The sequence below is a fragment of the Schistocerca nitens genome, chromosome 5 (genome assembly GCF_023898315.1).
Source record: "Schistocerca nitens isolate TAMUIC-IGC-003100 chromosome 5, iqSchNite1.1, whole genome shotgun sequence".
Lineage (NCBI taxonomy): Eukaryota > Metazoa > Arthropoda > Insecta > Orthoptera > Acrididae > Schistocerca > Schistocerca nitens.
Genome location: NC_064618.1, coordinates 782,120,564 through 782,148,559, shown reverse-complemented (window position 1 = coordinate 782,148,559; position 27,996 = coordinate 782,120,564). Strand labels below are relative to the sequence as shown.

The 27,996-nt window shown below is 41.8% G+C and overlaps 1 protein-coding gene across 1 annotated transcript in view; it reads left to right on the top strand.

Moving 5' to 3' along the window:
- The window catches only part of LOC126260815 (uncharacterized), a 172,594-nt gene that overhangs the window by 79,629 nt on the left and 64,969 nt on the right, over positions 1-27,996 (top strand). The window contains exon 3 of the mRNA XM_049958188.1: positions 25,527-25,658. Coding sequence (XP_049814145.1) covers positions 25,527-25,658 — 132 coding nt within the window. The remainder of the gene's footprint in view (positions 1-25,526; positions 25,659-27,996) is intronic.

Below are 27,996 nucleotides of genomic sequence, written 5' to 3'. Positions count from 1 at the left end.
GCTAAGCAATAGATTACGATTATTGTGGACAAAATGTATAAACAGCACACAAAAAAGGTTCAAATGGCTCTGAGCTCTATGGGACATAACTTCTGAGGTCATCAGTCCCCTAGAACTTGGAACTACTTAAACCTAACTAACCTAAGGACATCACACACATCCATGCCCGAGGCAGGATTCGAACCTGCGACAGTAGCGGTCGCGCTGTTTCAGACTGTAGAGCCTAGAACCGCTCGGCCACCCAGGCCAGCCTAAACAGCACACAGATTCGCCGTGAAATTCCGGCGGTATATGGACCACACGCAATGTCGTGTCCAGTCTTAGTGAAAGGGTGCGAACAGTTTGACAAGGATTGCACTGACAATGTTGTTAGCGACGTCCAGAGCTTGCACCGTGCGATCTCCATTTTTTGGCAGGCTGGAAGAACATCTGGAGAGAGAGATACTTTGCAAGATGAGGACGTTCAGACAGCGGTCCTCGAATAGCTGCGTGATTAAGTAGGTCATTTCTATCGTCGAGGAATTCAACGATTGTCAGGACTTTCTGACACTTGTTTGCAGAGACCTGTTGTCTTTGATGAAAAATAGTGTTATACGAAGTGTGGCTAGAAAAAAAACCGGACTAGTACTGGTGAAACAATAAAACGAATGCAATAAGGCTGAAAGTCGCGTGGCCTTCACGTGACTCTCGCTCCGCCTACTGCTCGAGTTTCATCTGCCTCCTGCACTCAGTCTGCCCGTGGCGTCTGTTTTAAGTAGTTGACGTTTTGTCTGTGCGTCGGAAAATGTTGAGTGTACAGAAAGAACAGCGTGTTAACATCAAATTTTGTTTCAAACTAGGAAAATCTGCAAGTGAAACGTTTGTAATGTTACAACAAGTGTACGGCGATGATTGTTTATCGCGAACACAAGTGTTTGAGTGGTTTAAACGATTTAAAGATGGCCGCGAAGACACCAGTGATGACACTCGCACTGGCAGACCATTGTCAGCAAAAACTGATGCAAACATTGAAAAAATCGGTAAACTTGTTCGACAAGATCGCCGTTTAACAATCAGAGCAGTGTCTGAGTTAACAGGAGTTGACAAGGAAATAAGGACATTATTCAGCTGATCTCAATGAAACACAACAGGCAAAAATAATAAACAAAGTCAGGACTTTAATACGATGCTGAATAGCAACGCAGTTAAATTACATTATCTCGAAAGCAGTAAATGTTGAGAGCAGAAAGACATTCACGCAATATCAGCACTCATACTTAGTTCAGATATACATCACAAAATAATTTAAACATTGTTCAGTGCAATCGGTCATGAAAGAGTATTTAAATAAAACCTCTTTTACATAAGAATAGTGCAGACATTAAATTCTAATTTCCGTGAGATTTTGACAGCCATAGTCATCTTCTTCTTTTACGCTTGAAGATTCAGAAATTTTCCTGTTGCATTGCCCATCTTTTACTCGCTCTTTCTTGACTTCTTCTCTCTTTAGGTTTGTGTCGCATGTTTTTGAGAGGCAATCTTTGGCTACTCGTCCTGTTAATATGTGTAGTCCATCTGTTCTCTTTACTTGGATTTTATTTACTATTCTATAGATGTTCAGTTCATTCCTAATTTTATCATTCTTAATTGTGTCTAAGCTACTATGTCATTTCTGCTGTCTGAATTCTGCTCTCCATTGTTCATATGGGACCGACGACCCATTTCCTCACAATAAAGTGGGGATAACTGCAGTCTTATAAAATTACAATCGTGTTTTTTTTTTCTTCAGAATACCTATCTTCTTTGATCTCTATTATATTCATATTTAATGGCGTATCAGAGATATTTAAAGCATTTAACTTGTTTTAATATTTTATTATCAACAACAATATTTTATTTTCTAGAGTCTTTTAAAGGCTTGAGTTTTCAATTTCCTATAGATATCTTTAAGTTATATTCTTTTCATATTTTGCCCAACAAATAAATTCCACTTTGTCGATTATGTTTTGTACTGGCCAAAATTGTGGCACTGTCTGAACGCAGTAGACAGGCAAGTAGGGAGTCCATCGGAGTACCTGCATCGAAATGGTGCTAGATAACAAAAGCCGTGTGCATCGGACGTAGTCCGTGAAGTGAACGAAGCATTTCATGTAGTGAATATTTTAAAATTCGGTCGCCTGGATTCTGTGCCAAGACCTACATACGTAAGTAAATAAGACGAGTTTACTGTTGGCAAGGGCTGTGAAGATAAGCATTGTGTTTTACGTGCAATACTTTTCCGCAATTGAAATTTTAATGGTGGCTTTATTGTGTGACCAACTGCAGTCTGCAAACTTTAGAAGAAACACATATCTAATTTTTTGAAGCGCGTTTTCCGCATCTCCCACGGCACACTCTGAGAGGCTAGGATTACCACTGATAAATCGCCACTGCCACAGTTCAAGTCAAACCTGCGAGCAACTCTCGTGAAATGTATTTTTATTTTAGTTACTCGGTGAATAGACGCCAAGCTATACTGCTTTCTGAAAATATCGACGTACCAGGTTCCACGTATGTGCAATGTGGCCCAATTTGCAGCAACACCAACAGCAGCACTCGAGACATATTACTCGTAAAAAAACTAAAATGGAAGTCTTTAAAGAAAAATTGGAGGCTGGAATCTGATAATGAAAAGAAATCATAAATATTTCGAATAACTTACGCTATATTTCCCTTTAGACTGAGACACAATTTTGGTTAAATATCTTGGACTCTCTCGTCATTTCTCAATGGTCTTTCCTTATACAATCTCAGAACAAAATCCTTCTTCGTCTTCGCAAGTTCGAAGACCAATCTCTCCCTTAGAAAAGTCCAAAATAGTAAAAAATGGCTCTGAGCACTATGGGACTTAACTACTGTGGTCATCAGTCCCCTAGAACTTCGAACTACTTAAACCTAACTAACCTAAGGACATCACACACATCCATGCCCGAGGCAGGATTCTAACCTGCGACCGTAGCAGTCGCGCGGTTCCGAAAGCGCGCCTAGAACCGCTAGACCACCGCGGCCGGCCCAAAATAGTAACTTGTAATCTCAAAACCCATAATATAAATTAATAATAAATTTAGCTACATAGCAATATCAAAGAATAAAAATCGTTTTCACAATTACATCTATACCGCTTATTTAAAAAAAAAAAAAAAGCCTCCCTGGCACATCTCTAAGTTAATATCACACATTCACTCTCGTCTTTGTTCCACGATCCCCTTATCGAATCCCGTATCACCTCTCTCCGCCGTTTGCGGCATGAAAAACGAAACAAACTCATTTTAACTACTGCTTCCACCTTACCAACATAATTTGAAAACATTTTACTGAAATTACACACTCTAAGACAAAAAAGAAAAACGGCGTCCACAAAGGAATTATCCGAGTGGAACGGAAATGGGTAGATGTGCTGTGCATGTACAGACAAACAATTGATTACAATTTCATAAAACACGTATGGTTTATTCAAGAGAAAGAGCCTCCAAAATTGATCAAGTCAATAATGCGTTGGTGCACTTCTGGCCTTTATGCAAGCTGTTATCCGCCTTGGCATTGACTGACAGAGTTGTAGGATATCGTCCTGAGGGATATCGTGCCAGATTCTATCCAATCGATGCGTTAGATCATCAAAATGCCGAATTGGTTCGAGAGCTCTACCCATAATGCCCCAAACGTTCTAAGTGGGTAAAGCTCCGGCGATCCTGCTGCCCAAGGTAGGGTTCGGTAAGTAAGAAGACAAGCAGTAGAAACCCTTGCCGAGTGCGAGAGGGCATTAACGTGCTGAAATGTAAGGTCAGGATGGCTTGCCATGAAAGGCAACAAAACGGGACGTTGAATGTCGTCGACGTATCGTTGTTGTGTAGGGAACTGCGAATGACAACGCCTTCGCTGGTCGTCGATGCTCAGGTCGAAGCGTAACTCCTCACTGAATACTAGTCCAGTAAATGAGATTACAGGCGGAAGACATGTCCGGAGACTTCCCCGACTGTGGTGGAATACCAACCTGACAATCCTCCACCATATGGCTCGAAACCCGGGAGTGGTGTCTGGTGTGCCATTTCTTTTCATACCTGAACCCCTTTTGTTATGATTCTCGTCGTCCGTTGTTATGATGACAGGTGGTCAATGCTAAATAGAAACATATATTGCAGGTTTGGCAGAGAAGTCGGTAAGGAGCTGGGTGCGTAGTCTGTATATGCAACGACTGAAATAACTAGTAGTCGTTGGTAAGAAAATAGTATACATTGCACTTAACTTGTGTTACAGGCTTCTTCATATGCGGCATACATATAATTACAAACAGATATCTAGAGAGGCTTTACTTATGCCATACTTGACTAAGCGCCTTGTTAGAGGTTGCTTCATATCAGCTGAAGGCTATGCTACAATCCTAGTTGACGTCCCGAGCAAGAGTGGACGAGAGTTCGCTAGATACTTGTCACAAGCCGCGGAGCGGCGCTAGTCGCGACTCGCAGGTCCAGCGATCTCTATTACGGACGCGGTCGATATCTGCAACCCCTAACAAGTGTGGTATCGAACGTTGATACCACACCTTTCGTTTTCATCTGCGGCAGCCTTACAGCACAGTGGTAAGTGCTTCATTCCAAGCCATTCTCAGCTTACATTTCACACGGCGAGAGTTTCTACCGCTTGTCTTCGTGCTTTTCAAACCGTACCTTGGCCAACAAGGTCATCGGATCTCTCTCCAATAGAGGATGTTGGGACACAGTGGATAGCGCCCTCCAACCGGCTCGTGATTTTGACCATCTAACGCGCTCATTGGACAGAATTTGGCGCGGTATCCCTCAGGACGACGTCCTACAACTCTGTCAATCAATGTCAAGCAGAATAATTGCCTGCAACTGGGCCAGGAGTGGTCCAACGCGTTACTGTCTTGCTCAATTTGTGAAGCCCTTTCTCTTGAATAAATTATCCGTTTCTTCAGAAATTGTAATCGTTTGTTTGTCTGTACATGTTCATCACACCTACCGATTTCCGTCTCATTGGGATAATTTCTTCGTGGTGCATCTTTTTTTTTTTTTTTCTAGAGTATAATTCCTTTGTGTGCTGCGAGAAATTATATGCATTTCCTTAGGGATGCAAAAGACACTCCTTGCGAAAGAAAAGCGAGTGTTAACTATTAGTCACATGGGCACCGATTTTCATAGGTACAGACGAAGTACACTACTGGCTCAATCTTGTTAGATCAACACGCAGCAACTGAAGCTACAAAGCAGTTATGGGTTGCTCATTTTGCACGGCTACTCAAACAGCTGGCAGATTGCATCAGCCTGTGATTAGGGACAGGTTGTAAAGTTGTCACCTATTTACGAAGAAGTTGTCACCTATTTGCGAAGCCCTAGTGTCATCCATCTGTGACGCACTAATTGTATTTTGCTTGTACCTCTTCATACCTATATGCCAGTAGAGATGACCTCCTCAAAACTCGGGCACTTTATCCAAGACTTGATCGTCTTACTCCTGTCCCATCGTAGTAAGTTATGACTTACATAGAAGGTATTACAGCGTTGCTCCATTGTTTCTGTGAGATACTGTTTAGGCACAATCTTTCGCCTATTCACCAACTAGTTTACTGCTTCTCCCGTACCCTCCTGCATCCTACTTTTCGATTCTTGTAGTTCGTTCTTTGTTTCCATGATTCGCTCTGCTACATGCTTCATATGTATAAAATGAGAAACTTCTCCGTCAGTTGTAGAGCAAAATAGATACTACAGCAGTGTTCAAAAGTTAACCAGAATTAAGTACTGAAAGTACATTTAATATCAAGCACGTCAGAAGACTTAGAGAAAAAATAAATTTTGCTTATAACGACGACTAAAACATGTAATTAGAAGATCTTCAAAGTTTAAACGTATTTGTAATAACAATAATGGTAATTTTTCGTAAGCAAACAAGACAGGAGTAGCAGTATAACTGGCACGCGTATGCTTTCCAGCAATATGACATGCCATCTACGAAGTGATTTCAGAGGTTTATTAGCAATGATACCATTTCGGAGAAAGATTTCTGCATAGGTCTACATCAATCTTTGGTTGAAATTCATTATGAGCAAGCCGTCTCTCTAAAGCCTAAAACATCGCAAACTATGACCTTTATGGGCTTTTCTCGCATCTGAGAAGTCCCTGTCCAGTCAGCCGGATGTAGATATTCCACAATTTTCCTGTATCACGTAAACGGTCGTTCCCTAGAAAAGGACACGATTTGTTTACTTGCTGGTCTGTTCTCCAATCTGAGCTTGTCCCCTATCTCTAATGATATTGTCGGTGATGGGACGTGAAACCCTAAACCTCTTTTTTTTCTCTTTGTGGCTAGCCCATACAAGGATTCATCCACCAGATCTCCAAGACACAAACCAACATTATCGTCTGTAAAGAGAAAAACAGCACCAACTGCATTGTGGCTATAGTACCTTATATATGTACTTCTAACCACCATCGAAGATGTGACACTGAGTCCATTAGCATGTTCCCATGTACGAAGGTGAGGATCATTCTCAATGTTACTGAGGGTACCCTCATTGCCGAGAGCTGGCCATTCATTCCTACAAGTCTGGCAGTCAGGTGAACTGCTCTGTGCTTCCGACAGAGTGCTTATCGGAACACAGCGACTCCGGATGCGTACGTCATTGGATTTCACAGCGCCGTTAAGGCCAGATATCAGAAGAGCTGAGTCGTCTCCCTCGGTCGATCACGTTCTAGCCCGTGATGGATATTTCCTGTGTGTCGCAATCGACGCCGAAGATCTGAAACTGTATTGCAAATGAGCTTCAGTTATATCAACCAGGCTTCATACTATAGGCGGCTACACTCAAATTGTGCTGTCGGTACGTGTCCTTGGCACTCACAAGTAAACCTACCCAAGGGATACCCTTCGACTGTGGTCGTCTTTGAATATGTTGTAGTGTACAACAAAATAAGACACACATATTTTTTCGTACATATACACGCGGCCGTGAAGGGGATGAGACGCCCTCTTGCAAAGACCTCAGTTTAATATTTCTAAATGAATACTGTTGAAACGTTACCACATCTGAAAAAGACTTTGAATTTAAGTTCTGTAGCTATTAATGTACGTTTGGTCGAAAAAGACATTTTCTGGAGACCACCTACCCCCGCAAAAATTGATATATATATATATATATATATATATATATATATATATATATATATATATATATAATGAAGTGGTAATCAAGGTGTTTCAGCCCCTCTGCCGCATATGTGCATGAATAAAAAAATACGAGTCTCTTTTTTTGCTCTATCAAAATCGAAGGGCATCCTTTGGCTAAGTTTACCTGTCAGTTCTGTGCCACTGCGTGTTCACTTGATTTTCGTGTGTTTTATCAGTGTTGTCAGCATCTTAAATGCTGAATTGATAAATTCATTTATAATGCACTTATAAGTTCAGAGAGAGAGAGAGAGAGAGAGAGAGAGATAAACAAATACGCACACACACACACACACACACACATACATACATACACACATACACGAGCGAGTGAGGTTGCGTACAGTACGACACAGGACTCGTATTGTGGAGGGCGACAGATTAAATTCCCCTCGGACCATCCAGATTTAGGTTTACCGTGACTTCCTTATACTGTTCCAGGCAAATACCGGGATGATTCCTCTGAAAAAGACACATTCGATTTATCAAATCAGAGCTTGTGCTCAGTCATTAATGACGTCATCGATGGGATGTTAAAGCTTGATCTTCGTTCCTTTCAACACACACACACACACACACACACACGACACTATAATACCATATGAATTTATTAACTCTGCGCTGACAATACTCACAAAACACAATAAAATCACAGTACCAAGTGCAAAGGAAATGTAGCTACAATACAGTTTGGGCGAAGCCACCTACAATATAATATTCGGATAATTGAAGTACATATACAGACCAATACAGTTTGGGCGAAGCCACCTACAATATAATATTCGGATAATTGAAGTACATATACAGACCAAATACAGTTAAAAGAAAAATGGTCTTCTAAAAGCTGAAAAAGGCGAGCAGTGTAGATGATATTAAGTTTCCTCGGGTACAATCTCTGCGAACAACGAAGGAAAGACCCGGTACTGTCAAAAAATGTGAAAAGGAACCTGCACTGACCTTCTCGTCTGAAAGAAAAACTGTTTCAACTGCCTAGAAATCGAAATACATATTATATATTTCAATTTTTTACAGAAACGCCATTGATAGTGCTTCATCTGTAAAAAGAGTATAGAGAAAATAAATTTTTAATATTCATGCAGGAAAAGCCAAATAAGTTTGTTATCTTGTTACGCGATCACTACAATTACGAGGCCGTGATGAAAAGTAGTTTTTCCGAATATTCTGTACGAAAAATCTTATTGGTTTTTTAAATAACACAAACGATGTTAGCATTCTTTATCTTTATTCTTCGTATTTACATGTTTATTTCTCAACATAGTCACCCCGCCAACGAACACATTTCTCCCAACGAGATACCCGTTTGTTGATACCGTCACTTTGACCTTGTTGACAGAGCCACAGCTTCACCTCTGCTTGCACCGCTTCATCACTATCAAAATGAAGTCCTCGAAGGTGTTTCTTAAGTTTTGGAAACAGATGAAAATCGTCTGGTGCCAAGTCGGCAGTGTATGGCGGATGGTCGATGACAGTGAACACAAGGAGTCAGATTGTTATAGACGTCGCGGCGCTCGTCTGCGCTTTGGCATTCTCTTGCTGAAGGAGACTGCGCTCCACGTGAGGACGGACTCGACCCGATAAAAAAAGCACGCTGTGTCTCATGTACTGCCATAGTTACGTTACAGACCGCCATGTGACGCGCTATAATTAGGATCCCTTTACATTGAGAACAGAATAAAAAATTCAGAGGCATTACTTTTCAGCACGCCCTCGTATAATGGTAAGACGGAGGTTTCGGAACCAGATTTTAAGCTGCAAAAAATTTCCAGAGCAGATGTGAACGCTGTATAATTTACTGGTTATGAACTGTAGGTTAAAACTGAATAAATTTTAGAAGGGTAGGAAATTAAAAACCCAGAGCCCGGATAAATTCAAGGAGACATTGGTCGCTGACCTTTTCAAAGGAAGCATTAACCAACAATATAATTGAAACAGGGGAAATTAATACAGTAGAAGACGAATACACATTCGAGATATGAAATAGCGAAATGAATGCAGCATTAGACGAATATACATTCGAGGTAAGAAACAATGAAATGAATACAATAGAAGACGAATACACATTCAACTTATGAAACAGTGAAGACAGCCAAGAATAAAACAGACGAAAGACACAGTCCAGTATAAATCACTGAATAACACACGAGGTATAACGCGTAACTGATGAATGGAGAAAATATAAAAACCCGGAAAGTTGAGCAGAAAAACGAGAGAACAGACCAATAAAAGAAAGAGTGACACAATAAGGAAAAATGCAAAGCAGGAATGGCTAAAGGAAGAATGTGAAGCTGTAGAGTATTCGTGTCTATGAGAAACTTACAATAGATGTGTGCTGCCTGTTTGAAAAACAAACTTTCGAACGGAAGCAGCTGTATGATATAAAGAGTTCAGATGACAGATAAGAACCAAGGGAAGACCGAAAGTTGGAAGGAACAGTTAGCAAGACTATACATAGAAAACGTACTTTAATACAATATTATGGAAAGCAAAGAAGTGAATGAATATTACGTGTGAGACATGATACTGCGAGAAATGTTTGACAGACCTCTGAAAGACCGTAAGTTAAAACAAGCCACAGAAGTCCCAGGGAACTATTGAGATCCTTGGTAGAACATATGATGACTCAACTATTCTACCTCACATGCAATGTGTGTAAGACAGGCGAAAAACCCTTCAAGGAGAATATAATACTTTCATTCCCAGAGAAGCCACGTAGTGACAGGTGTTAACGTTAGCTAATCGTCAGTTAAATAAATCATGCTTCTAAATACTGACACTAGTTATTTATAGAAGAATATAATGTCTGATAGGTGGAGATCTCGGGAAAGATATGGGTTCGGAGAAATTTAGGAATACCCGAAGCAATAATGATCCGACAACGATCTTAGAAGATATGTTGAAGAAAGGCAAAGCTACGTTTATAGAATTGGTAAGTTTACAGAAAAATTTTGACTATGTTGACTCGAATAAACTCATTGAAATTATGAAAGCAAGGGGCAGCCGTGATCTACAACTTGTTCAGAAACCAGACTGCAGTTATATGAATGGGAAGTAGTAGCCGACACGAAAGTAAAAGGAGTAAAAAATCCTAGCAAACCTAGTCTCTAAAAGCTATGCACACTTCTTCATCTCCGATACTGTGAAACAAATCACTTGTACTGCAAACTCTCTGCTCTCCACATTTTGGGAGGAGGTAGTATGAACCAAAACGAGAAAAACATTATCTGGTAAACATGGGCTCCAAAATTCATACCTTAGTCCTACGAGCACTTGTTCAATAGATGAGATGTGTTTCACAGTAGCGAAGATGAACAAGTGCTCGTAGGACTAAGGTATGCACTTCACAAACCATGTTTACTTCCACCTCTTAAAATGTGGAAAGCATAGTTCTTTTAGTAGAAGAGATTTGTTTCACAGTACCGAAGATGTAGAAGTGCTCACCGCTGTTAAGGTATGTATTTCAGAGCCCACTGTTACTACACATTTTTGCTTCGAATGATCGTTCCTATCAGATCTCTGAGTACTGACCATTCCTCCTGGGACGTAGATGGGAGACAAATATGGTAAGCCGGTTCAAATAGATGCAGGTTTAGTGGAAATCCAGAGATGATGAGGCAGAGGGTAAACTAGAGTGATGAACTGTAAAACCAGTCTTCGAACTGAAGACTGCAACATCCCCTTCACTCCATTTGGACGGAGGCTGAGCTTCGGACGGCTGAGATATCCCACCCTTTATCCCAACGGTTTAAAGTATACACAAAGACAAAGTATGTATGTAAATGGTGTAACAATTAAACTATTTTTATTTTAAAAAGATGAACTTCATGGATTGTATTTATACGGAATCAAACTACTGATCTTCTTATTAACAATGAAAAATCAAACTAAATGGTAACAGAAAAGGTAGCCAAAAGATGCTTCTGAAAGAGGACGATTTTGAAACGAAGCACTACACTTTCAGCAAAATTCAAGGATCTCACTGGGGACAATTAGCAGAAGGAAATACTACGTATATCCCACGGTTGTCATATGGAAATAAATATAGGAGCCTGTTCGACTGTAGCTAATGAGATGAGTTTAGCTGTGCGGATGGACCGTGGGAAAAGGAAGTAGGAGACTGGGGTGTGGGCAGGGGTGAAGTTAGGGGAGGAGAATGATAAGGACGGAAGGGCGAAGGGAGTCCTGCTGGGTGAAAAAGAGACAGGATGGATATATATCGGGGCTCTGGAGAAGCCATTTTCTGACTTCTATGGAGATGTAATCTTTGTCGGCCCGTTGAAGATTTCGGACGTAGTGTCTTGGCGGCGAAACAGACGCACATACTCGGGGCCTGACTGAACTGGATAGATTTTTTCCTGGAACTCTAACGCAGAGGGTCGTGATAATTTCGTGGCTGGATTTTAAACACGTGTGATAACACCAGAACATCGGTGTTTGTAGAGTTTCAGGTAACTGCATAATAATACGTTTTATGGTGATATAGTGATCAGTACAACTAAGTTGTACTATCAAATGAACTTTGCAAAGCCAACTTCAAACTCCTTTCAGAATTACTTCTCGCTTTTCTTTACTGCTTGCTCAACGCACAGACTGAATAACATACTCGGCAGTCTACGAACCTTGTAACTCCCTTCTCAACCATTGTTCTCCATCATACCCTTCGACATGTTATAACTGCAGTCTGGTTTCTGTGCAAGTTGCAAGTAACTTTTCGCTCCCTGTATTTTACCCTTACTACCTTTCGAAGTGCAAAGAATGTATTCCAGTGAACATTTGCAAGAGCTTTAAATCTACAAATGCTATAAACGTAAGTTTATCTATCTTCAGTCTATCTTCTAAGGTAAGTCATGGGGACAGTATGGCCTTACGTGTTCCTACAGTTCTCTGGAACCCATCTCAACTTCCCTGAAGTCGATTTCCACCAGTTTCTGTCAATAATTCATGTCGGTATTTTGCAACCATAACTTGCTAAACTGATGTTTCGGTAATATTCCCACCTGTCAGTATCTGCGTTCCTTAGAATAGGATTTATTATATTCTTCTTCAAGTCTGAGGATGGTTCACCATTCTGATATTTCTGGTTTACAAGATGGAATACTTTTGTATGGCTGGGTCTCACAAGGATCTCAATAATTCTGAGGGAATGTCGTCTACTACCGGCTACTCATTTCCACTGGTATTTTTGAGAGGTCTGTCAAATTATTCTCGCAGTATCATATTTGCCATTCCGTCTTCATTTATTCGCTCTTTTTTATCTATAAAATTGTCTTCAAGTTTGAATGCCGTATATAAAACCTTCATATTTGTTCCACTTTTCAGTCTTCCCTTCTTTGCTTAGCCATCTGAGTTCATAATATTCATATATGTACATCTCTTTTCACATTTCTCTTTTATTTTTCTATATATACTGGATCTATCTTTCACACAGGCAAATATGTTTCTACAGCCTCGTAATTCTCGTCTAGCTATTCGTGATTTGCTAGTTTGTACTTTCTGACAATCTCGTCTTTTGAAAGTGTGTATTTCTTTTATCCTGCTTCATGATAAAATAACAATAAAGAAAAAGAAAACGACCGAATTCACGAAAACGTACGTTAAAATGATAAACGTGAGGTGCCAGTTTCAGACAGCTCTTCACGCCCTATTTAAGTATTACTTATAATTTTCTTATCTTTTCAGACAGAGAACGATCTTAAAAGGAACCACTTCACTTTCACTAAATCTCAAAAATTTTATTGGCTTTTTAGAAAAGGTCAGACTTTTACCCATTAAACGTCTTAAACCTAATATTTAGATAACAAGGATGTTAGATGATGTGTAGTGTTAGCACGTGCTGTTCACTACGTACATGTGTTTTATTCATCAATAAATGGTTTAATAAATGTATTATGCAATTATATTTATTATGTCGTAGTCAAAACACGTTACTGTTCAGTAGAGCTAATTGATATGTTGGTGTTCCTATCAATAATTTTTGATTAATGTATAGACTGTCTGTATAATCGTGTGTTCAAGAACAATAACAAATAATTATGTTCTACACAAACGTAAATCATTAAAATATACATATCACATTGAGATTTTACCACAAAATTGGAGGCATCAGTTTATTTTAAATACCGCTCCATAGCCGAATGGTTACCACCGCTACCTTCGGTTTAGAGGGACCCGCGTTCGACTGCCAGTAACTCCTAAGATTTTTTCAGACGTAAAGAGTTCTGGAATGGGTTCCCTTCAGGGAGACAAAGTGAGTTGTTGCTTGAATAAAAAAATAGCGGCCCCATCACGATTCATCCACTGGTAATACACTCCTGGAAATTGAAATAAGAACACCGTGAATTCATTGTCCCAGGAAGGGGAAACTTTATTGACACATTCCTGGGGTCAGATACATCACATGATCACACTGACAGAACCACAGGCACATAGACACAGGCAACAGAGCATGCACAATGTCGGCACTAGTACAGTGTATATCCACCTTCCGCAGCAATGCAGGCTGCTATTCTCCCATGGAGACGATCGTAGAGATGCTGGATGTAGTCCTGTGGAACGGCTTGCCATGCCATTTCCACCTGGCGCCTCAGTTGGACCAGCGTTCGTGCTGGACGTGCAGACCGCGTGAGACGACGCTTCATCCAGTCCCAAACATGCTCAATGGGGGACAGATCCGGAGATCTTGCTGGCCAGGGTAGTTGACTTACACCTTCTAGAGCACGTTGGGTGGCACGGGATACATGCGGACGTGCATTGTCCTGTTGGAACAGCAAGTTCCGTTGCCGGTCTAGGAATGGTAGAACGATGGGTTCGATGACGGTTTGGATGTACCGTGCACTATTCAGTGTCCCCTCGACGATCACCAGTGGTGTACGGCCAGTGTAGGAGATCGCTCCCCACACCATGATGCCGGGTGTTGGCCCTGTGTGCCTCGGTCGTATGCAGTCCTGATTGTGGCGCTCACCTGCACGGCGCCAAACACGCATAAGACCATCATTGGCACCAAGGCAGAAGCGACTCTCATCGCTGAAGACGACACGTCTCCATTCGTCCCTCCATTCACGCCTGTCGCGACACCACTGGAGGCGGGCTGCACGATGTTGGGGCGTGAGCGGAAGACGGCCTAACGGTGTGCGGGACCGTAGCCCAGCTTCATGGAGACGGTTGCGAATGGTCCTCGCCGATACCCCAGGAGCAACAGTGTCCCTAATTTGCTGGGAAGTGGCGGTGCGGTCCCCTACGGCACTGCGTAGGATCCTACGGTCTTGGCGTGCATCCGTGCGTCGCTGCGGTCCGGTCCCAGGTCGACGGGCACGTGCACCTTCCGCCGACCACTGGCGATAACATCGATGTACTGTGGAGACCTCACGCCCCACGTGTTGAGCAATTCGGCGGTACGTCCACCCGGCCTCCCGCATGCCCACTATACGCCCTCGCTCAAAGTCCGTCAACTGCACATACGGTTCACGTCCACGCTGTCGCGGCATGCTACCAGTGTTAAAGACTGCGATGGAGCTCCGTATGCCACGGCAAACTGGCTGACACTGACGGCGGCGGTGCACAAATGCTGCGCAGCTAGCGCCATTCGACGGCCAACACCGCGGTTCCTGGTGTGTCCGCTGTGCCGTGCGTGTGATCATTGCTTGTACAGCCCTCTCGCAGTGTCCGGAGCAAGTATGGTGGGTCTGACACATCGGTGTCAATGTGTTCTTTTTTCCATTTCCAGGAGTGTAGTTGCAGGAGGGACTGGCAACACGCTAATCACATGTCCACGATCATAGATCCCTCTGCTTAGCAGGCAGAAACTGGCTAGGAGGAACACACATAATACCTAATCCGTAAGTAGTGTTTAGTTTATTTTAATCGCCTTCACACAACGCTGCCAACGGCCTTCCCGCAGTGGTAACACCGGTTCCCGTCAAGTCACCGATGGTAAGCGCTGTGGGGCTGGGCTAGCACTTGGATGGGCTGCTGGCAAGTGGGGTGCACTCAGACCTTGTGAGGCAAATTGAGAAGCTATTTGACTGACAAGTAGCGGCTGCAAGCTCGTAAACTGACAGCAGCCAGGAACCCATGTGGTGACCACACGCCCCTCCATGCCCGCATTGACAGACACTTCCGGGCTAAGGAGGAAACGGCCGTCGGTCGGTACCGTAGGACCTTAAAAGGCTGTTTGGAATAGTGTTTAGTTTTATTACTTATTTAAGTAGCAACATTCCCTACAAACAATTAGTATAAGAATTTTGCTAATAAATTTGAAACCTTCAGATCAAATACCTCGAAATCACTTGCACTGATAAAACTGAATAAACAAAGACTCAAAAATTCCTTAATTAAAACGGATCTGGATAATTTTGTGCATTTTCTACAGGTGGATTGTTAGGGTAGGTTACTACCAGTTTCCTTTTCTTTTAAACTGTGTGTTTCATAGGTGGATCCACGCAGAAATAGAAATGTATTATGTAATCTATGGGCTCCCTCCATACCACAGGAGTTGCATTGAACGCCCTTCGCCATTAATCCAGTTTCGTAGATTGCTGGCACACGTTTTGCAAACAACATGTGGAGCCTCATCTCAGATTTTTTTGCCAAATATCTGTGATAGATTTTCCGAATTGATGTTTTTGCCAAGCAAATGATACTTCCTCACAGATGTAGCAAAGGTTTTCAGCACTGTTAACACTACTTCGTGGTATTTTTTTTTCTCTTTTGCCTCACAAACTGTCACTTTTGTATATAAACTGTGCATACCAAGATTTTTCACTCAGGCACGTTGAAGTCGTTCTTTTCATGCCACTTTTAGTTTCCAAGGCAATGGAATTTTTAAAAGTATACCTCGAAATGATTCACTTCACAACGGTGGAAGTAAAATACGTTTCTTTTCAGATCTGATCCACAATTGCCTAATTTTGATTACTTTTCTTAAATTTTCTTGCGAATTATTTATGCGTTTCATTTCTTTTAAATCTTGAAGTGACAGGCGAAAATTCAGTGTTGGTTGTAGATATGTTTGCTGACGTGTGACCGTGTAAGTAAATTAACATTCACACACAGGAAAATGTTCTGAAAAAAAGATTATCAGATGTAGTGTTAAAATTATAGGCTCGACTATCAGTAATAAAATAGCTAACGTTAGAGCAGTGATGGCGCTCGAACGTTGCATCACCAAACGAGCCGCCTCCAACTTAATTAAAATGGGCAAAAATTATTTTATGACTCAGTTAACGTAAATGGAATAATAGGTTAATTAGTTATACAATTTTGAATTAAACACGACGTTAGTATTCGTAAGAAACATACAATGGGGGTGAGCTTACATTTGAATCATTGAGCGTCCAGAAAGGGCAGAAGAAATGATTAAAAACAATCTAACAACGTCTGTTCCCTTTTTTTGCAATAGTATTATTTCTTGAAAAGACTGTTGGCGTAACATCGCTGAAAATCGCGAACTTAACTTTCTTTCTACTGGTTAAAATAAGTAGCTTTACATTGGTTTCAATAAGACTGACACTTTATGAATACGTGGAACAATAATCACTGCAGAGTAGATCATGAATAGGAATTTGTTTACTAGTACTGTTCTGTAAGGTATCGACGTCTGGCAGGTAGAAATGGTTCAAATGGCTCTGAGCACTATGGGACTTAACATCTATGGCCATCAGTCCCGTAGAACTTAGAACTACTTAAACCTAACTAACCTAAGGACATCACACAACACCCAGTCATCACGAGGCAGAGAAAATTCCTGACCCCCCCCCGGGAATCGAACCCGGGAACCCGGGCGTGGGAAGCGAGAACGCTACCGCACGTGGCAGGTAGAATTTTGCTAGTAGATATGCTACAAGGTTTCACATTAATCACAAACGAAAAACAAAACATTGTACAAAATTCATTTTAAAAGTACTTTACCCCTTACTACCACACACAATACCAACCGAAGTGAGGCTATGAACTGATATGATTTGAGAGTTTATTATTATTATGCACTAGTGTATAAAACTTTAGAACGAAAGTTCGCATGACATATCACTGCTAAGTAACATAGCACGATGAAACTTCCGCCTTATAAAGAACTGATACAGTGTAGTGCAGAAGGTAACTGAAAGAAGTACGCAATGAGAACAACAAAACGTCGTTTCCGCAAAACTTTTTTTCAAAGGTAGTAATTGCGCTAAAGTTATAGAGATTTATGATGCCCCTCTGCACATTTCAAAAGGCGGGAAATTTTTCTTAATAGGTTTTATGACCATCACGGACAGCAAGCAGTGCGTCCCATTCAAAGTGCTTCCACGTTGACCACAAAATTGGTAACTAGTTGAAGTTAAAATCTTTTGGGTTATTAGGCCGCGTCATGTTTCTTCTAAAATGATCGACGTTTCGACCCCTCTGTTGGGACCTTCCTCAGGATCTTCCGGTGTCCACTACTGCTAGAGCACTGTCAGAGACGAGTGTCGCGTCCTCTTATAAAGGGGGCTTTTTCACGCGTTCGTACTGGAGAAGTGATGGTATTGGTTAAAATTCATATGGCTACCATCAGTGGGCCATAGTCATAGATGCAGAAGAAGGGGCGTTGTTAGCTAATCTCCTGCGGATACCATTGGCGGCCCATTGCTAACTAGTTCTTATGGTAGGGAGTTCCATTCCTCCACTAGCACTGTTGACGACTGCTGGTACGCGGTTCGAGCACTTGGACGTGCTGTAATGCGTCTTCCCAACGAAACACACACTGCTAGATGGGATTTAAGTTGGGGGAACGGCAGATCAGTCCATGCGCCATATATACCCTGGGTCCAAGAGCGCTTCCATCTGCGCCGTTCCATGCGATCACACATTATCATTCCTAAAAAGGAAGTCGGGGCCTGATGTACCACTGAAAAGACGCACGTGGGGAAGGAATGAAGTGTTGTGACGTAAACTGACCCGTGAGTGTTGCGACCGTAGGGTTGTGTGGGAATACGCATGTGGTGTGGATGACGAAGTAAAACAATCTCTCTCATCAACTCGCCGAAAACAGAAGTTATAATAAACTGTTCACAAGTTCTATATCAGCTCGGCGCGCCCACGTGCTACTGCACGAAATGATTTACCCACACATTACACAGCAGAAACACTTCAATGGGCCCCCCGTAAATGTGGTTGGAATTACAAGTTTGGCTACGTTTCGTCTATGGGGCGCCAACTCACATTCGTCGCAATGTACCAAATGTTCCACAAAAGTATTCAATATAAATGCAGGTAGGATCTGCTATTCAAAAATCGCGCACGCACACACGTATTTTTTAAAGCTTCACAAATTCTATTATTTTCAATAAGATCATAGAAAAATCGAAAGCCACAGTTCACAATAAACTGATTTCCGATCCTGACCGACTTTCTTAAGATCTGGGAGGCGGCTGAATAAACCACGATTAATCGCGCAAGCTATTTTTAGAAAATCTTTAAAGTCCCACAGTATGTCAAACTACAAATTTCACCATGTCTACACACTGAAACCTCAAAACTGCGGCGTGTATCGCACGCAACCCAAAAAGTAACAGGTTCGTCAGATGCCGAAAAATATCTTTGTCCGAAAGAAGCATCTCTGAATAAGTCACACACACGCAAAATGGCGGCTATTTCACCGCTAATCATACAAAACTTAGTCCTAACATAGCCTGACTACCTCCAACGGTGTCTGAACCTAGACTCTACTCCAGATTGCCGCTGTCCACCAAGGAAACGTCGTTCAAGCACCACTGAAGTCATTTAAACTACTGAACACGAAAATTGCTGAAATTCTTAATTTTAACCGTTTATACGCATATGATACATCAAATGACACGGAAGTTTTCCGAGAAATATTGTTCTGTTATCAGTTTTCTGTTATCTGCCACAGTCAATTTTCGTATAAACAATAATTTCTATGATCATACATATTTAACAATATGTATGTTTTTGGATAGGGTCCCCCTTTAGCAAAGCACATTTTTTTGTTTTTGAACCCAAACATGTTTCACTGCAGTTGCAGCATCTTCAGTGGGCTTTTGTTTTCCATCTATTAAAGCTCAAGAGAGAATTTTACTGTTTGTATTCATGTAGCTATTAGTTTTTAAATCGTAATTACAAACATTTCGAAAAACACATAAATTACGATTTCATACCTTTTTACCGCGTGGTGTGGTTTTCTGATGTGTTGTGTTTCCACACTGACCGTTTTTTTTTTTGTTTGTTTTGTTTTTGTACAGTTTGTCATCTGCAACCACTTATACCTTAAAGTAGACAAATTGTTTAAGCCAAACTTACGATTTGAAAACTCGTTATTTCTACGTCTGAAATTATTTAATTCTATGTGTGTGTCTATTTACATAATGTTTCACTTACGTTTTCCTTTTAATCATCTTCATCACTGACGAACACTGTATATTGAGTTGTCACTGTCACTGTAACTGTTTCACTGCTTTAGCAGCTGTAAAAACAAACATGCCGGGCAATGGAACAATTGAAGGTGTAAAACAAGATGGCTGACAGTGGAACAATTGAAGGTGTTCCTGGTGGTTGTTCTGAATCTTTCAGAAGTCTTAGTGATTCTTTTTTCTGTTTTCTTGTGTGTGTGTGTGTGTGTGTGTGTGTGTGTGTGTGTGAAAAGGGAGGGGGAGAAAGAGAGAGAGAGAGAGAGAGAGAGAGAGAGAGAGAGAGAGAGACAGAGAGAGAGAGTGAGTGAGTGAGTGAGTGTGACAGTAGGTTTAGGGATTTATTTTATTTTTATTTTGTGTCTGTGTGTGTGTTTCTGTGTGTGTGTCTGTGTCTGTGTGTGTGTGTGTGTGTGTTTGTGTGTGTGAAAAGGGAGGGAGGGAGAGGGGGAGAAAGAGAGAGAGAGAGAGAGAGAGAGAGAGAGAGAGAGAGAGAGAGGGTGGCATTAGGTTTAGGGATTTATTTTGTTTCTATTTTGTGTGTGTGTGTGTGTGTGTGTGTGTGTGTGTGTGTGTGAAGGGGTTGAGATGGTGGGGCGGGGTGAGAGCTCTATTTGTTGGTCTTGTCTAATAATTCCTTGAGGGCAGTATTCATTTATCACTTGTTTGCCTTCCATTATGGCTTTTTGTATCTGACAATTTTCTTCAGTTATTAGTTTATGTGGGGGGCTATTGCTGCATTTGAGAATTTTCAAATCCGTACTGATGTTTGTTGGGTTATGTTTCATGTTCATGAGGTGTTCAGCAAATGTGGAATGACAGTTGTTGCTTTTTAATGCTCTTCTGTGTTCTGTGTATCTGGTGTTAAAGTTTTTGCTTGTCTGCCCTACATAAACTGCTTTGCAGTCCTGGCATGTTAGTTGGTAGATACCAGATGTGTTGTGTTTGACTGTACTTGTGTTGGTTTTTCTCCGTTTTCGGATTTACAAGTATAAACAGCAAAAAACAATTTAAGTTATACATTACATAATTTCCTGCGTATCTGAAGTTACAGTACTGTTGCCACTTTTAATTTTTCTCTTTTTATTTAGTAAGAAGAGCTGTTTTTAACTGCGCGAAATCCTTTTCGGCCTCTCATTTAAATATGTGAATAGTTTCAGTAAATCTAATATCACAAAAAAAAGTTCAAATGTGTGTAAAATCTTATGGGACTTAACTGCTAAGGTCGTCAGTCCCTAAGCTTACACACTACTTAACCTAAATTATCCTAAGGACAAACACACACACACACACACACATGCCCGAGGGAGGACTCGAACCTCCGCCGGGACCATCTAATATCACAGTCCGATATAGTTCTATGAGATGTATCCGTAGACACCTCATTTGTTGCAATCGCATAATACACTGCTGAAATATTCACTTTTACATTTCGGGAGTTATTTGTAACACTTAACTTACAATAACTTATAAACTAATGTGAATATCGAAAGCTCGTCTTCACAAGCGTAATCGTCCATCTTTTCCGCTTCAAGTGAACCTACTGGCTTTTCAGTGACACATATGGTTCAGTATTTATTAATTTTGGAGTAAGCTTTAATTTTGCACTGGACGCGAAAAACGACCATGAGCAGCCATGGAAGGTTTTTCCCGGCCACGCGGTCACCTTAGCGGTCGGTGGAAGTCCGGAGACAACACCCAACTGTGGAGCACAGTGTGAAACTGGCCCTCCAAGTGCTCGTGCCTGGCTGATTTCAGCTGTCAACAAGAATATGACCCGACCTTAGCCAGTGCCTGTGCGTCTGCGGTCGCATGTTTCTCACTGAATAAAGCGTCTCTTCTGTTTACAAAAGGCTGCCGTTTTACAGTGTGCCGTTTTTTCAAATATTTATAGATCAGTACGCCGATGCATTTCGACCACCAAAACGATAACGTTCAATCCCTCCCCCCCCCCCCCCTCCAGTACACCTCTTGCAGTATGCCAATGGCACCGCATTCCTTGCCCTCGCTCCTACCCTCCAACGGTCCCAACGCCTTCTCCAGAATCACCTAGACCTTTTTTCCGCATGTTGTAACCAGTGGCTCCCGAAAATCAATCCTTCCAAGACCCAGGCAGTCATCGTAGGTCGTACCACTCGCTCCTTGTGGCTCCTTGGTTTCTCCCTTACCATCTGCGCCCGTCTTTTCCGCCTCTCCCCCACCCTCACCCTCCTTGGCCTCTCCATTGATCGTCACCTCACCTGGATCCCTCATCTCTGCTCTATCCAATCCAAAGCCCACAACCACCTCCGACTCCTCAAACTCCTCTCTGGCCAGGCATGAGGGTTGAACCCCTCTACCATCCTCCACACCTATAAATCCTTAATCCGTCCCATCCTCTGTTATGCCAGTCCTGCCTGGATATCCACCCCCCCCCCCAAATTCTATAAGTCCCTCCAGATCCTCGAGTGCCATGTACTACGCCTTGCCTTCCGTATACGCCTCCCGTCCCCCATGCGGATCCTCTACAACCTGATTCCTTTCCCCCATCTGCTCCTATTCCTTGAACATATCCGCATACTCTACACCTCCCACAGCCTTGATCCCCCTCATCCCCTGATTGCTCCTCTCCTCTCCAACCCCCGCTCTCTGCCGCACCTTCACTGTTGTGTCCCCCCTAACCTCGATCTCTACACCCTTCATCTCCTTTCCCAAGGCAGCTTCCGTCAACTCCCCCACCTGGATGATGCCCTCTCTCCCTCCATTTATCCCTCCTATCAATTCTGATCCTCATCTCCCCCTCCTCTCCTCTGTCCTTTCTCCGGGCTCCCTCTTCCCCTCCCCCTTCCATCCTGTTATTTCCCTGCCTACCCTCTCTCTACCTCCCTTCTCCGCCCCCCCCCCCCAAGTCCTTTTGCATTCCCCTCCTCTGCCTTTCCCCACTCCCTCTCGCGTCTGTCCAGCCCCCCACCCTCTTATGAGTCCTCATCCTCCGTCAGCTCCTTCCCCCCTGCCCCCCACTTCGTTTTTCCTCTCCTTCCCCCTTTTCTTTCCCATCATCTGTCCAGGTTCCCCCCATCTGCCCTCGGCTGTGGTGTGTCATATTTGCGCCAACTTTTTAGAGCAGTGTTCAAGGTAGTGTTCAGTGTTGTGTGTCTTTCCAAAGTGTTGCGAACAGAAATCATGCTGTTGCTGGGTGTGATGTTTATATCTCTTGCGAACAGAAACCAGACTGTCGCCGTGTTTTTTAATTGTCTGTCTATTATTTTACCTGTCTGCTTCCTGTGTATTTTATTAGCATCACCAACCCTTTGTTTTATGCTTTAAGTTCCACAATTTTCCACCATTTTCCCATTTAAGTCACCGATTTTATCGCCTGTTTTTATTATTTATTATCTTCACTTTTTGAAACAAATTCTGTTGGCTGAAGAGCGGCGTACTAAGCTGCTGCCAGCCCGCCCCCTTAGGGGGGAATCGAATATCAATAAAGGAAAGAAAAAACGATAACGTTCAATATGATTCTGGACGTAACCTCATACGGCGATAGATCGGGACACGTAATGCACCTAGGAACATTGTCGGACGTGATTAATTTGGTGGTCCAGGTATTATGGTGTGCGTGGATATAAAGTTGCATTGACGAAGTTGTCTCCAGATCTTTGAAAACGGTACTCTAACCAGTGACCGTCACTGTGACTTTGTGCTCCTTTCACATAAACGTCTTTCCAAGGATGCATTTCCCCCTGACTTCATTTTTAGGATCACAATGTGCGATCGCATCGAACAGCGTGGAAGAGCTCTTGGAACGAGAACATATTCGGCGAGTGGACTGCCCTGCCCGTTCCCCCTGACTTACGGAGACCACACCCTGCCTATCTAACCTATGTTAATTTAGGCAAGTATTTGACCCATTTCTGAAAAAACTATTTGATGCAGGACCTTAATATTTTTACTGTATGTTACATGATGCTAATAGTCAGCTGTAATAAATCTACTTTATCCATTTTGTAGTTTTTAAGAAATACTTTTTTTAAATTTATTAACAAAAAATATTAAGTTTTTTTCTGCAGGAAATATTTTTTCTGAACTTCCTAATGGGGGAATATTAATGAATGTAGTATCAGAGGTGGCTTTTTATGTTATGCAGAGTTTCTGAAAATTTCATTCATTTATCTATGATAGTTTCTGATACAATGGGGCATATTTACTGAAAATTTTAGTTTGCGGGTAATTAACTTTAAAGAAAAAACTTCTGAAATTTGTTACTTACAGTTAATTAAAACTGTCCCACTGCATATGATGGCCCTTCTTTGGCCTCTAGCAGGTCTTCCAGCTTCTGTTTCACGTTCCTGGATGTTTGTCTTGCCTTCTTGGCCATATTAGATGCAGACCTGTCTGCATCGGTTATCCTCATTTTATCGCAATGTTGCAGCCCAGTGATCATATTTTCACTAGGATTAATTCCCAGCTTTTTTTCAGTACCCAACACTTTCCAATATTACCACAATTGAATGTAATAACAGCATCATGAAATCCTAGTTTTATTGTATGCATGCCTACAAATACAGTTGTAGAAAGGCAATTCCAAATTATGCTGTTGAAACATTCATTTGGGTTCTGTGTTTGGCAATGCAGACATTTCCTTAGAAGGTCAAGATGAGCCAAATCTCTGAAAATAGATTTAATTGCTGTAAAAACAGCAGCAGGAAGAGAATGCTGGTGAGAATAAGATTCTCGAGTTGCCTGAGCCCTATTGTATTTACATCACGAATTTTCTCCTGATGGACACAATCCATGACATGGCTTATCAACAGTAGAGGACTTCTGGAAGAATATGGGCCAAACATCTTTCTTCATTGCCTCCAGATTTTCTTTATTTCTCCTAACTGCCTGCCCATAGTATGCCTGCAAGTTTTCTATAACAACTGCTCGCAGTCACATATGAACAAAACTAACAGCGTGTATGAAAGCGTGTTGTTTACAAACAGCAGAAACAAAAGAATACCGACCATTCAATTCCAAGGATAGCCAACACACTCGGGAGCAAAAAAAAATCCCTAATGTGCAGTTTAGGGGATATAAAGATCTAAAATATATGCACAAAATTGGGTGACAGAAAAGTGGGGTGGCACATAAAGACCTGTGGTAGGATAATGCTCCATAAATGCTCGAAAATTTTTTTTTCAGCAGAATCCTTTTCAGAGTACTTAAATAAAACCTTAATCTATCGAAATATGATGAAAACCGAAAATCGATTTTTTTCGATCTGAACCACTGTGTGGTCACCTTAAATCCCAGCGAGCCCATGTGGGTTGCGTTGGAGAGAAGTATCGCAGCACGTCCACATGCACCAGAAACTATCCAGCATTTGTCAATCGCGTTGGTGGACCTACCACAAGAGCACCTTACCATCCATGTTACCAGCACGTCGCAGGGTACGCACTGCTACTCGTGGTGATCATGCACCCTATTAAGAACCTTGTTCTGCTTTTTGTAATGTCCAAGGGAACATCATAAATCGCGGGGACTTGAGTGTCATTATTATCAGTGAATAAAAGTGTCATTTCTGTTCTTTCTGTTCTTCTCAGCGCGTATTTTGTCAGTTACCTTGTGTACTATAACGTAACGCTTCAGACACATAATGCGAAGTACTGCACACCAGTGTATTATTTTCTTCTTGTCACTACATTTAAGTTTGCAATGAATTTCTTCTAATTTCCTTTGTAAAACAAAAGTCAGAGCTAACTTTTAGTTTTTTATCTGAGGTTCGCTACCGACACAATAGTAAAAATAAGAATTAGTTAATTCCATTCAGCTTACATTTTTTTCAGTGTTGCACGATGTAACTGGCGTATTTGCACAGTTCCTCCAGGAATGTGTTTCTGCATTAACTGCGAGACTAAGAACGCCTGTGCAGTACTACGTGTGACGTACTGTGTGATTTTGCAGGTGACGAGTGCGCGATGTCCAATAGGTCTCAGACGGTGGGTCTCACGCCACCGGAAGGGCTCCTGATAATCAACAGCATTATCATCGCGACGAGCTTCCTCTGGATAGTCGCGTCCAGCCTCCTAGTATGGGGTAAGTATCTCTCATATCTACCACGTTTCAGAATCTACTTTCGTTTCGATGTGAGAAAGAAATTTCGCAGCGAAACTATGAATCTATGCCATTAACAGTGGAGCGCTAATTAAGCACACCAGACAAAAACAATTGTGAACTCTAGAGTCTTGATAATAGTCTCAACTGGGAGTTGAAGAGAGTGCACAAGTCTTAGAGGTACACCATTACCACTCATTGTGGCTAGATGTTCTAGACCTACCAAACTGTAAAGGTATTGACTGCGCCATTTAACCCACTTTTCCAAATAGCACCAGACATTTCTACGGGATTAAAGTGGGGTGATCTATCTGTCAGATTGTGGGGGGGGGGGGGGGAAGGAAGGAGGGGGGAGGGGGGGAGGGAGAAGGTCGAGTATTCGTAAATAAGGAACATAAGCCTGCAGCCCTGTGAACATCTAGGTTATCGTCTTGGACTTTAGCACTGTCCACAGCATATTCGTCATGAAAATATGGAAGAAAGGGGTCCTTTGCTCTAACTAAAAATCCATACATATTCTAGAAATATATGTATGCAGGGTGTATCATAATTAATGGCGTGAACGCGTACAGCTGAAAGTACACTATATTAGAACCAAAAAAGTCTCAGTAAACATAGGGTTGAAAATGCGTACCTTAAGAACTACGAGCAATTTTTCGTCTTAAATACTGTGAAACATATCTCTTCTGCTGCAAGTTCTTTGCTTTCCGTATTTTGGGGACAGGTAGTATGGACAAAAACAAGGAAATAAGTCCAGTAAAAAGTGCTCTAAAATGCATTCCTTAAGAGATATGAGCACTTGTTCATCATTGCTACTTTGAAACACAACTCTTCTAACGATGAAGTGCTCGTAACTTTTAAGGTATGTGTTTTAGATCACGTGTTTTCTGGGCATTTTTTTCTTATTTTGGTCCCCTTGCCAAAATATGGAAAGCAAAAAACTTGCAGTTTGTAACCTCCCCCTCACTTATCGACCTTAATGACAGTGAAAAATGAAACCGCGTGTACCTAATGGGAATTTTGGAAAAGCAATCGTCACCGAAGTTAACCTGTTGGTAAAGAGGGAGGAAAGGGTTACATCTAAATGAAAGGAAAAATGCAAGAGAAACTGGTGGAAATTAATTTTGAAATAGGGATAAAGTTAATAAAGAAAGTAAATGTGCGGCCGTTACGTTAACAATCAACTAGCGGTAATTAGATATTTGAGATTTGGGGGAAATTACGGTCGCCAGTCCTATGGACAATTACTATAGTAACTGAAAAAGAAAGGTTATTACACATATAATTAGCACTAGAAGCGTGGCAACTGAAGGTTGACACGTGTAGTGTGAAAACTGAAAGTTTGTCAGAAGTAATAAATTTCGCTACAGTTAATTTAGCAAAAGAATTAATGAAACCGGAAAATCGAAAGTTAATTTAGTGACTGAAGTTAATAGTGAGCTTTCTTTCTGAAGCACATCGAAATACAGTTAGTCTTGGACTACCTCAACAATCATTTCTAAAGCTACTTGAATCTACGCAATTTAGAAAGAAGAGATTTAACTTTGAACTTGAATTAAACGATTCTGAACAATTAACAATAGTAAAATTTAGTACGTACCAAGCTGAGCTGCAGTCACAGGTAAGCTAAAATACGGTAACAAAACTCGCACTCTTAATTTGTGCTTGTGTAATCTAACTATTGTAGCCAGCTATGAATACTTAAAGTGAACTTTGAAATTAAAGCAGTGAAATGGAATTATGCTGGCGTTTGAATTTCAACGACACTCGGGTTCATTTCGGAAAAGGAAGGGACCCTGCTTGGCAATGCAATTGGGACAATGAGCAACAAAGGTTCATGCTAAGTTGCTGTAATGTTGCGAGGCAAATGGAACAATTTGAAAAGCTGAGGTCTGCCATACAGTTCTGAAACTTTACGTGCTTTTAGTCTTCCTTGTTGGTTGGTTGAAGGTTTGAAGCCGTCGATCGAGGAGGTGGCGACAGTCACTCATTGTCGGCCGTCGCTGTTGCAGAAGCTGGATGTTGGCGCGCCTTCTTCTCGACACGGTCACCAGGCGAAACGGGCTCTTGATGTGCGACAGCTAATGCTTCCCGTCCGCGACACCATGTCAGAAACTATCATCGCGAGTCGAGCGCAATTACATGCTGCCAAACCCCGAAAGCGCGGCAACTCGCGGGAGCGTCACACAACACACCTGCTCCACTCGCTACTCCAGCCAGACTCCGACTGCTCTGCCCGCGCTCCAAGCGGCAGAGTTAACACTACCAAAGATCCTACACACTTTGATTCTTCACACGACCTATCGATGTAATCGTTCGA